The 12,733-nt window shown below is 43.6% G+C and overlaps 1 protein-coding gene across 1 annotated transcript in view; it reads left to right on the top strand.

Moving 5' to 3' along the window:
* The window catches only part of GPR50 (G protein-coupled receptor 50), a 43,343-nt gene extending 31,212 nt beyond the window's left edge, over positions 1 to 12,131 (top strand). Inside the window, exon 2 of the mRNA XM_030229055.2 lies at positions 7,331 to 12,131. Within this exon, the coding sequence (XP_030084915.1) occupies positions 7,331 to 8,199 (869 nt within the window). The 3' untranslated portion in view covers positions 8,200 to 12,131. The remainder of the gene's footprint in view (positions 1 to 7,330) is intronic.
* Positions 12,132 to 12,733: the final 602 nt, after the last annotated feature.

Here is a 12,733-nt window from a genome sequence, read left to right as displayed (position 1 = left end):
CTGCAGGGCTGGCACAAGGCAGGGAGCAGCTCTAAGTGCCCACAGTTTTCCCATAGGGAATGATGCCAGCCAACCAGATAACAGTTGTAGCCCATAGCATACTGCTGTTTTCTGGCTTTGTGGTTGTGCTGAGAGATCTCAAAGGACTGTTTTCAGGAGTTAAATTATTCTGGAGTTTAATGCATTTTTTAGGACTTTCATAATGTCCTTAAATTGGATATTTCCACATTGTCTAATCTTATATCCTAAGAATGCTGTGGGTTGGCAATACCTCCTGCCCTTTTTGTTATTATTCTGTGTATCATTTTATGCAGCACAGTCAGGATTTGAGAGCAGCTGACAGCCCAACTGCACTGTCTGTTTAACTGCAGGAAACCACACTTTATCCCTGTCTGAATGCTAATGGAGTAATGATAGCAGATAATTAATTGAATGCCTTTTCCTTTCTTTTGTTTATTCCTCTCTTTGAACATACCCCCTAAATACACAAATAAAATCCTCAATTAAAATTTGTGGATTAATGAATTGAACAACAAATCTTTTTCTTTTTTTTCTTTTTTTTCTTTTTTTTTTCTTTTTTTTCTTTTTTTTTTTCTTTTTTTTTCTTTTTTTTTCTTTTTGCCTGGATCTCAGTGAGAATTTTGCTGATTTTCACTTGTGCTCCCCTCTCAAACATTTTCAGTTGTCAAAATGGGTAAGTATACACTAGGCTGTCATGTGGGTACATCAAAGTATCAGTGCTTATCAGAATGGTGGAAAGAGATGACAACAGTCTGGGATTCCTCCTGTGTCATTGTGTGTGGTGTGGAAGCCAGGAGCTTGTAAGGTTCAGTGCAATGGGTCACACTCCCCTACAGAAGGATAATAATTAATGCACTTTGATGGGGTAAATATTGTCTACCCAGCAATGACCCTTTAGAGTTTGTGATGTAAGAAATGCTTGTTAGAATGAGGGCTGCAGGCTCAGCATCCCCCAACACCACAGCATGGTCATCCTCTTGAGTACAGCAGCACATGATCAGTATGATTGCACATGCTCAATGCTTTCTTTTATGTCATAAAAAGAAGAAAATTGATCTGAAAGCGTTTCCTATGAACTGCCACTTAGTTAGCAGAACTGAGCACACACTTTACATCTGCAGGCTGGAGATTGGTGACATACAAGCAATCACACAGCAAGTAGCAGGTAAAAACAAACAGGAAAAAGAGGCTATCACAGCTAATAAAGAGTCTTGTTGCATGCTGAATAAAGCTTTTTATGACTATTTTTTTTCTTGAAGCAAATAGTACATTTTGTTTCTGTTTTGCAGTGAGCATAAGCTTTGGAAGGTTAAACAGAGTATTAGATTATGGTAAGTGGTCATCAGAGGCTTGCTTTACAGTCATGGCCTGTTAAATTGTTTACTGAACCTCATTATGTATATGTCTCTGAGGCTGAGATGTGTCTTAAATCCCATTTATCTGGAAGATCTGAGTCTGTTGATTTTTTCATAAAACCTGAATGAACAAACATAAAATTTAAGATTCTCTTTATTATAAGTTGTGGTTTATAGTATAATTATGGTAGTAAGAAGTCACTGCAAACATACAGGTTGCATCAATAAACTTTCAGCATTTTATTTAATATCTTCATTGATGATCTGGATGAGGGGATTGAGTCCACCATCAGTAAATTTGCAGATGACACCGAGCTGGGAGCGTGTGTCAATCTGCTGGAGGGTAGGAGGGCTCTGCAAAGGGACCTGGACAGGATGGATGGATAGGCCAAGTACAACAACATGAAGTTTAATCAGTCCAAGTGCCAAGTCCTGCACTTTGGTCACAACATCCCCTGCAGTGCTACAGGCTGGGGACAGGATGGCTGGACAGTGCCCATGTAAAAGGGACCTGGGTGTGCTGGGCAACCATCTGAACATGAGCCAGCAGTGTGCCCAGGTGGCCAAAAAGACAGAGGACACCTGGCCAGTATCAGGAATAGTGTGGCCAGCAGGAGCAGGGAGGTCATCCTGCCCCTGTACTTGGCACTGGTGAGGGCACACCTGGAGTGCTGTGTCCAGTTCTGGGTCCTCAGCTTGGGAAGGACCTTGGGACACTGAGCACTTCTAGAGGGGGCAATGAGGCTGGAAATACAAACCCTGTGAGAACCACTGAGGGACCTGGGGGTGCTCACCCTGGAGAAAAGGAGACTCAGGGGTGACCTCATCATTCTCTACAGCTCCCTGAAAGGTGGCTCTGCTCAGGTGGAGGTTGGTCTCTTTCTCCAGGCAGCAGCTGACAGAACAAGAGGACACAGCCTTAAGCTGTGCTTGGGGAAGCTTAGGTTAGATATTAGAAAGAAATTCTTCACTGAAAGAGTGATTGCATGCTGGAATCATCTGCCCAGAAAGGTGGTGGAGTCACCATCCCTGGAGGTGCTGAAAACAAGACTGGACATGGTACTCAGTGCCTCCTAACACCAGGAGGTATTAGGTCATAGGTTGGAATAGATGATCTTAAAAGTCTTTTCCAACCCAGTTCATTCTGTGATTCTGTAATTCTGTTATTGTCTATCTTAGCACATTTTTATCAATACGGGTTTTTAGACCTGCTTTTCTATAGCTGTCAGTTAATCTGGCAGAAGCTGGATAGACACCAGGGTCTGATCTCACTGCTGGGAAGAGGTTGGAACAGCAAGGTGACTAGTCATGCAGTGAGCCCCATGGCACTCATCCATTGTGCTCATGGGTCAGCTTCTCACTTGCTGCCTTTGAAGCTGTTGTGTGTGGTTTTGTTTGCCTCAAAATGCTGTGCTGGGCACTGTCTATTTGGGAGGAACTCAAATCCCTAAATAGAGTGGGGGAGGAAGCAGCAGCCTGGACAGCAGGCTCGCTTGGAGCTAGACTTTTCCAGGTGAGCAGAAGTTGATCCCCAACTGTGTTTGCTTTGGCGCAAATCCTGTCACTCAGAGCAGTTCAGTTTCACCACTAGGTGTGCAGGTAACAGTGCTAACTTCAGGTTGCATTGAGCATCGCTGTCTTGTTCACCTGAAGGAAACAGTTTTGTAGTTCTGTAATACTTCAGCAAGGAATATAAAAGAATTTCAAATGAATAACAAAGAAACAAGAGGTTTGGGTGTTTGGATGTTTTGAGATGTACAAAAAGTGACAAATTCGAGAAAAACATTTTATCTCCTTTTCCCCCTTCACCTTTTAACTCTGGTTCTAGGTTCAGGATATGCAAAACCACAGCCTGTAAAGGACAGCCCACAGCTGCTGTGTGGGAAAAACAGGGAGAGGCTGAATCTGTGCAACAGGAGCTTGGGCACCAGGGGATTTCCAACAGCCTCTTGAGGCAGGCAGTGCCGGTGACCCTGGTGTTTGTACAGTGATGCTCAGTTGATCTCTGTAGAACGATACCTGTTTGGATGAGTCAGGTGCTGTTGGGGCAGCCTGCCAGTAAAGACTTTTGTGTATGTGGTTTATTGATTTTCAGAATTCATTGAGGTATTTCCACATTTCCTAGAACCAGGGCTTGACAATATGTCCTCGGATAACCTGTGTTGTTGGATAATCCAGGCAGAATGAGAGGTGGGGCCAGGGAACTGCTGGAGTACAGGAGCAGACTGCTGGAGTGGGCAGAAATAGGTTTATGGGACTAGAAGGGGAACTCAAAGAAGTGCTAGAGCACAAGATGTTCTGGGATAAATTCCCTTTTGCATCACTTGCACATGCCTGTAATCTGCTCTGCAGCTGGGCTTCAGTTTGCTTGGAGTTGTTGTTTTTTTTTTCCTAAACAATTTTGGATTACACTGTGAACAGTTTGTTGTACCTCTATAATCTGTAGCTTTGTGTTGGACTTCTGTAATGTAAAAGAATTTATGATTTCTCTCAAAATGTGGAGAAGTCTGTATTACCAGTGTTACACTTGCCTTTCTCCCCCATTCCTGCCTCTTCATGTATGACTCCGTAACTGGGGGATGGAGCACAGTGGCACGTGAGCCAGTTTATAATAAGTAGAAATTAAAAAAGGGATGGAAAATGTGAAAGCTAGTAAGGAAATATAGTCACGTGCCAACAAAGAGAAAAAGATACATCTGAAAATATTGCTGCAGAAGCAGATAAATTTAAATTGGAGATAAAGCCCTACTGGTATTATTTATGGGCCATGCTCCTTTGTTTTATAGTGGAAAAATGTAAAAAAAGCAGTAATGAAGATCATTGGCAGGAGACTGCTCTTTACCTTTTCTAAAAGCCACATATTAGATGGCTTCCCATTCTGCAGAGTCTTTGGGAAGGGGGGTCCAACCTCGTCCTACAGAGGGAAGGATATAAGCTATTGGTGCAGGGCTGAGCACATGGTGGTCTCATAGCAAACCAGGGACTGCAAGGCTAAAGCAATGTTTAACTCAGATTACTCCTATTTTAATAATTAGTCAATTGCCAGTTCCCACACTTTGAAGGGCATGTTCTGCTTTGTTGGCATGCAATGTGCCCCCTCTTTTCAGTACTCAGCCATTAAAAATGCACTGATTTCCAGGACTGACCTGCAAGTGGCTGTTTTATGGGTCTGACTTGCCCCTTCATCTCACCAGAAGAAAAGGAAGAAGTTGAGCACATTCCCACATAAACTGGGAGATGGGCTTGTTTCTGTGAAATAGTACTGAGTGAACCCTCTGGCTGTATTTCCAGGCACCCAGCACCCTGCCTGGGCCATAGGTTTGGTGGGTAGGAGAAGTGAGACTGCACCATTGAAGGTGCAGAGCAGGGGATGGCAGGTTTGCTCCCTGAGTGGAGGAGATTATTTTCTTGATAAAACCATCTCATTTTCTCCCTACAAGGAAGTTGTGTCAGAATAATACACACAATACTGTGCTCTTGGGTTGAATCCAAACTACGAAGTTCATCCTGTGAATATTATTTCTATAGACTTTTTCCTTATATTTTTACTTCCTTTCAAATATTTAAGTTGGTTAAGAAAGACCAACAAAAACGGCTTATTTCTTCCAGCTGTGAAGTAAGACTAGTAATTTTCCCCATGATTTTTCTAAGCTTTGGATTAATTCCATGGATGTGGTGTTTTAAGTAGGGAATATTCAGCTTTGTTCTGCTCTGCCTGGTTCAGAGCTGGACGTTGAATGTGTCTCTTTTCATGCCCAGCAAAGGCAGAGACTTGCTTTCTAGCTGTTTGTGTATAAATGTGTATCCAAGTTGGACGGGTCTGGTGAAGAGGGAGAGTTGTGGTCCAGTTAGTGGAGTCTGTCTCCAGTACCCTCTGGAAGTCTCCTCAACTGGATTGCTGATACCTCTCTACTTCGCTCTCTTAAAAATTGTTTTAGAAAAGGAAATTCTGATGCTGGGGGGCACATTTTCTTTTTGTAGAAGTGCCTGGTTTTGATCGAGTCAAAAAAAGTTTTGCTGCAGAAGAGCATTCCCTCTCTGAGGTGCCTGCAGCCTCACTCAGCCTGGCCACAGTTGGTTCTGCCCTTGAAAATGGGCATAAATGGAATTAATTATATGGGGGACCAGGTTCAGTAACTGCATTTTAAAAGGCTCTCAGTAAGTTATTAAATCAGCAGGAAAGCAGCACTGAGGCCCAGCAGATGCAGAAGCTGTGTGCTGTGGTAAACCTGTGTATGTAAAATTTCTCTCTAAAAAGATTTTAGCACTTCACATGACCTCTGGTAATACTTATTTTGAAGTGACAGTCTGTGTCAGCTGCCTCAGCTGCACACTGCCGGGGGCTGTTCTCCAGTCTGGACTGCTTTCCGGTCAGCATGAAGTGCCCTGATATGAACTGTTGACTTGTCCTGATAGTTTTTGTTGGCACAAACATAGCCAGGACCCAACTGCAATGCCAATGCAGCCATGCTTTCCAGCAGCCCTTGCATGTTTTTTCATATGCTAAAGCCTGTGACCTGGTTGAATAGAGATGTAAGAGAGTCCTTTCAGGGATAATACGCAAAAATACTTCTTTTTAGTAATTTTTAAAATAAATATCTACTCCACTAGACAGTGGGATATGGGCTTTGAAGAGGAGGTGTGGGTGTGATCAGTTGGATGGGATGTTGCCTGTATCACTAGGGGCACAGGTCTTTACACCTTAAATGTGTTACACACAACTGTATTCTCTATATATACTCTAACTGTATTCTCTATATATACTCTCTCTCTGAGTATATATCTGTTGTCTAGTAATATTTTCCTTCCTACTGCTGCAGATACACCTGAAAGTTATAGAGTTAGGAAAACCAACTACTTTTTCTAGTGTGCTGTCCTCTAACTGAAATGTTGAGCTTCTGCTGAAACGACGCTCTCTGTGGTCATCAAAATGCTGAGTGTTGACAGATGTCCTTTTCCAGAGTATAGCTAGTCCTGTAGTTACACCCGTTCCCACAAGACCTCAGGGTCTTTTCTTAATGCAATCCTCCATGCTGACTGGCAAACTGAACAGAAAGGCTTTCTGCCTCGCTGAAAATACAACAGACTTATGAAATGAGCAGCAATTGCTGTTAGAAGGTCACTGGTCACCCAGGTCATTGAAGGCTGCTCCTCACAGTAGAGCTGTCAGGTGTAGTCCTGACACAATACAGCATTTTCAATTCAATAAGGAATTAAATTATTTTATACTTGCTGAGACTCTCAACTCTCTGTTGTAGAGCCTAAATGAACAAGCTGCAGCACGTACTCTGCAGAGATGACTGACTGCAGCCCATTAATCACATTCTCTGCCCAGGACCAGGGAAGAAGCGACTGACCTTCCATATTGAACTGGACAACTTTAGCATTAAAAACACAGGAAAATACACCAAATAAGATATACACATGAAGGCTGCCTGCACATGGTTCCTTGAAGAACGCACAGTCGCTAGCACAAACAGTGCAGATATTCTGGTGAATGCATACCTGCTTACCATGCAAAAGAACAAAAAAAACTTCCTGTGCAACTGCTGTCAGTGAAATGAATAAACCACTGAAAACAATAACCTGCCTACCATATTCCTTTGGCGCATGATGGTCAGAAAGAATCAAGCTGGCTGGTTAACAAGGAGAACAAAATCCTTCTCTCCTACACAACTTAGAGGACCACGTGTACCTGACTCCCAGCTGTAGCCAAGTTGAAGGTAACACTTCTAGTGCAGACTGTTCCTAAGAAGGAACATGCAGATCAATCATGCCTAGTTACTCTCCCTTGCTGTTACTAGTAGAGCAAAGTCTTATTTTCTAGGGTTTCAAATTCCAAGTGGACAGTAGAGTGAAGCCCATCAGAGGACTTAGGCCTAAAGAGGAGTTTTGAGTTGCAAGTTTTCCATCTGGACCTACACTAACCTCTCATGGTCTCTTCTTTTTTGTAGGCAACATCTTTGTTGTCAGCTTGTCCGTTGCAGACCTCGTGGTTGCAGTTTATCCGTACCCTCTGATCTTAAGTGCCATCTTCCACAATGGATGGACCATGGGAAACGTCCACTGCCAGATAAGTGGGTTCCTGATGGGCTTGAGTGTCATCGGGTCCATTTTCAACATCACGGCGATCGCGATCAACCGCTACTGCTACATCTGCCACAGCCTTCGGTACGACAAGCTCTTCAACCTGAAGAACACCTGCTGCTATCTCTGCCTCACCTGGACACTCACGGTGGTGGCAATTGTGCCAAACTTCTTCGTTGGCTCCTTGCAGTATGACCCCCGGATTTACTCCTGCACCTTTGCCCAGACGGTGAGCACGTCGTACACCATCACGGTGGTGGTGGTTCACTTCATCGTCCCGCTCTCCGTCGTGACGTTCTGCTACCTACGGATCTGGATTTTGGTGATTCAAGTCAAGCACCGGGTGAGACAAGACTGCAAGCAGAAACTCAGGGCAGCTGACATCCGAAACTTCTTGACTATGTTTGTGGTTTTTGTCCTTTTTGCTGTGTGCTGGGGACCATTAAACTTTATTGGCCTTGCTGTTTCAATTAATCCTTCAAAAGTGCAGCCACACATTCCAGAATGGCTTTTTGTCCTGAGCTATTTTATGGCCTATTTTAACAGCTGCCTCAATGCTGTGATCTATGGGCTTCTTAACCAGAATTTTCGGAAGGAATACAAAAGGATATTGCTGACACTGTGGACTCCCAGGCTGCTGTTCATTGATGTGTCCAAGGGCGGGACAGAAGGGATGAAAAGCAAGCATTCTCCAGCCGTAACAACCAACAACAACCACGCTGAAATACACCTATGAGTCAGGACAGTACTATTTATTCTGGATTACAGTTGTATATATAATATATAGAAGCCTTTCTAGCTGTGTGCATTGCACAGCTGGTGTTGCTTCATGCAAGGAAGGAGTCTGCAACCTTTCATGCTTAGCTTATCGCTGTGACATCAAGGCTTTGAATAAGGATTTTCAGAACGGAAATGACTGATTTTTTTTTCTTTTTTTTATATGTCATCTTTCACTGTGTGCCTAATTAATTGGTTTGGTTGCTTTTGCCACAAGCGTGCCAATACCCGAAAAGGGAAGCGTTCAGAGTGCATGGAGAAATTGCAGTTATGCTTGAAATGCAATCTTCAAGAGACAGCAAAATTGCCATTTATTACACACAAACCTTTCTCCCCTCCCTCTGAATTCTATTTTTCTAGCATTAACTTAACCTGAACTGTATCAAAGTGTAAACTGCATGGCTTTTTACTTTATAGATAAGTAACCGTATTAGCCAGCAGGTGTATGTATGGGCAAGGTGTGTGTTTTCCTTTTTCTTTTCTCTTAAGGTTTAGGAGCTAGCCTGGGCTAGATGTGAGGCAGGCAGAAGCCAGACCAGTGTGTGTCTGATGCACTCCTTTTAATTGAGTATCTACAGACATTAAGTACCCTTGCACTCTCCTTCCCAGGCCATGAGTAAGTATATGACATATGACATAATCTAATTGCAGTAAGATACTTGGAGCCTGATTCTAATTTAGGCAGTATCCTATCATGGCCAGCAGTCATTCCAAACATCTTTCAAAAGTCACTGCTACATGAACATCACAATAAAAAAGATGAACATAGCAGAGTCCCATCTGCGTAACACAGATTGCGACTTTCAAGTTCCAGTAACATTTACACTTGCAGACAAAAGCAGAAGGGGAAGGCAGTGTTTTTACAAAAATCCCTCTTTTTGCCCATCACAGAACTTGAATTTGCTGATGGGAGAAAAAGTTAAGATATTTTCCCCATTTTATTCACGTACAGAATTGTAATTAACTCCCAGAGTGGGGAGACAAAAGCTGCTTAAGCATAATTATGCATCAGTTCTGTTTAAGCCTGGACTGTGCTATCTGTATCATTGGAAACAATGTCATGAAGTTCTGGGGAGGCTAGTATCATATTAGACATAAGCACATGGGCAGAGATAAGGCTGTTTCTTTAATGGAGTATGAAAGGGGTGTGTGTGTGTGTGTGATGGCAGCTGTCTGTAGATAGGACTTCTTTGTTTCCTTAGCTTCATTGTGAATTCATCTCTTTATGGCTTTAAACGTGGATCCTGCTTTGAAACAATCCCATAAAATGAACAGGTAAGACACCCCTGGTGCAACTCTGCCTTCTGGTTAGCACCCCTGCCAGTGTGCTGAGGGGCACAGCAGCGAGAGGGGTGGGTCTGAGCCCTGGGGGTCTAATGAGGACAGCAGGCAGCCCTGCCCCTGGTCAAGGACTGCAGTCTTCTCTCTTTGGTGCTAGTCAAGGTAGGACTAGTTCCCAGCACTGAGCCCTGAAAGACCAAGACCAGACTTCGTAGGTGCCTGGAGATGGAGTTATGTAGGGTTTCCCCAAAGCCTGAGCAGGCACTGTGCCTAATCCTTAGTGAAAATAATAAGTCATTTGTGCACTGCTTTCTGAAACCGACTTGCTGCTGAAAGTCCCTTCTGCTGATTCTTTTGGGGAAGAGGAATTGAGAAAAATAAAGGCTTTTTCTGAAGTGGGCCAAGGAACTTTGCATGCTGCATTGCCTCCATGAGGACTGAGTGTCGCTGCTGCTCTGCTGCCATGTGGTGAAGGTCACTGCAGTAACAGGGGGCCCTGCATTTATAGGGTGCCCTGGCACTTAGGAAGTTTCAAACTTGAACATCTCAGCCACTTCAGATGAATGTTGTTTTAAAATGCACTGCAGCCAGCCTCCCATAATAGGAATCAAACTGAGTTCTGTTTTGGCCTCTTAATCTGTCTCAGCATGGCCAAATAAAGGTATTTTGACCCTCAGAAATAACTGTTGTCTGTTCGCCTTCCAGAAAAACCACCCTGGATGAATTCACACCATTCCATGCAAGCAAAATCATTTTGAGTTAAACTTGGATAAGAAAAGCACTGAGGGCACATAACTGCAGGGAGTGTTTGTCCCATCACGCCTGGGAGATGTCCCGTGTTCCATGACTAGTCTTCAAAGTCATTTGCAATTAGCCACAACAGTGTTAGTTAGAATCACATTAGCAAATAATTTGAAGCATCTAGTGCCAAGTGAAATATACTGCTTTAAGACAATTGTGAAGAATCTTGTGCAGGTTTGCCAAGTATCTCAAATATCCCAAAGCTGGGGTTTCATCTTTCGGAATCTTGTCTTTTTAACTGAATGTTCAGTGGAGGTAATGTGGGGTTTTTTTAATTATTATTTTATTCTTTACGCTTGTATTTGCACTATTTCTTATTCAGGCTCCAAAATTAACAGCCAGCAAGTATTTGAACCAAACCAAATCCAAAGAGGTCCTGAATAGGCAAGCTGTGAGAGTTCCTTCTCCACCTGGCAGGAATGGGGGCAGCAAGAGCATGACAGGGCATCTCCCCAGGACTCACTGAGTCACCACTCAAACCAAACTATGCAAAATGATCTGCTCCTCTTCTGCCACAGGCTCTGAGCCCAGCTGCTGCCCACATCTCTGCAGGGGACAGGCTAAGTACCTGCTGTGCTGGGGTGGGTCTGAGCAGCTGCCTGCAGTGCAGACCCTGCAGGCTGGCAGTGGCTCTGGCGGCACAGCCCTGGCACGACCTGTTCAGAAGGCTCTGGGTGTCCCAGAGAGGTGCCCAGGGCTGGGCTGATTCAGCCACCATGGTTGGAGGCTTGAGCTCAGTCCTGCTAGAGCTGAGGTTTGCAATATGAACCATGGGAAGCAGGGAATGTAGCCTCAAACAGGAAACACTGTGCCATTTGTTAGCACTTTGAGAGAGGCAGCGCTTAGGATAGGATGGAGTTTTATATTGACTTATTTTAAAACTACCCAAGCAGCTCCTTATTTTTATGTTATGAAATGGTTAACAGGGTACAGAGAGTTTATTTTTGTTAGCATTTGTTTACAGAAAAAGAGAAGCGTGTTTTAGCTGAGAATTCTGAGCAGTGTCACAGTTTCCCTATGGGAATCTAGCTTTAGTCCAAATTTGAGATTTCAGTGAGATCCTACAATTTTAATCTCATTCTGCCAGTTCCACCTGTTGCATATCTGGCCTTAAGTCTCATTGAGATCTCATAGGAACTAGTTTCAAATCACTTGCTCTGGGTTTGATATGGTGTGTCAAATACCTATTCTAGTCCCAAGCTCTAAAATTGTTATAGTGGAAACTTATGGAGAGGCAGTATTTCTGTGAAGAAAGATGAATCTCTTGCCACAAAGAAGTATTTTTGGATGTTGCTAATGAATGTTGTTTCATCAATTTAAGAAGAATGTAATCAATATATTTATATATAAATGTGCATTGCATATGCTGTTTCCATTTTAATGTTTAATTGAGAATCCTCAGTATACTTTCCTATTGCTGTTTTTGTTCATAAAATAGATTAATTCCCTCTACCTGTTAAAAAATGTAATAAATCTGCCATTGGACTATTTACTGATTTTTTTTTCTCCACTAGCAGTTACTTTTTAATAAATATTTGGAACATCAGCTTGAATTTTGTTGACTCCCAGAAAGCAGATTGAATTGACAAACGTGTTTGAGTTCACACGTCTCAGCAGCCCAGCTTGGACCTGGAGCTGAATGACCCAGGCCATCTGAGACATCTCCTTGGATCCACATGTTTTCTTCCACTTGCCTGTGAGTCAGCTGCCTGATGCCCTCTGGCCTTCCTCATGAGGGAAGAAACTTTCTCCACACAGCCACTGGTCTTCTCACTGTGTGCCCCTTCAGTGTCCTTTGCCTTTCTTGTCCCTATCCGTGCCTATCCTTGTGTCTGTTCAGGGGTGCTGTGGAAGCAGAGTTTGTCATATCCTTTCCCTTGCTCTTTCCTGGGAAGGACAGCGCAGCTGAGCTGTCAACAGGAGGGCATGGGAGCCAGCGTGGTTGCAAGTCAGGGCACGAGGTGGTGTTGGGTTGTAGGGAAGGGATGGGACAGAGAGGGTCACCCTGGCTGGAGGCACAGAGAGGGCTGACACACACTTGGTCTCCATCATGGAGCTTTGTGAGGATGCTGTATCCAAGATGTTCTATTTGTGCTCTTTCCCCCTCCTCTGTTTTGGGGTAGGTTTTGTTGTACTCATTCAGTTCTTCAGCCAATAGGTTCTGTCCACAGGTTGCACTGATTATATTCCTGTGCTGGCTTGACTGGAGCTGTTCTGGGGGAGTCTCTGTGCTGGTTGTGAAGCAGGAAATATGGGAGTATGGAGGGGTCTAGTGGTAACTGCAACTTGAGTTCCTGTTTCCTAACCAGATATCACATATAGCCATGGTGTTAAGGTACTAGAGGCTGAGATTATCCAGTAAAACAAAGAACTTCTATTAAACCAAAGAATTGCTGAAAATTCTTGGAGCA

Source organism: Serinus canaria, chromosome 4A (assembly GCF_022539315.1).
Source record: "Serinus canaria isolate serCan28SL12 chromosome 4A, serCan2020, whole genome shotgun sequence".
NCBI classification, from domain to species: Eukaryota; Metazoa; Chordata; class Aves; order Passeriformes; family Fringillidae; genus Serinus; species Serinus canaria.
This window is presented reverse-complemented; position numbering and strand designations above follow the sequence as displayed.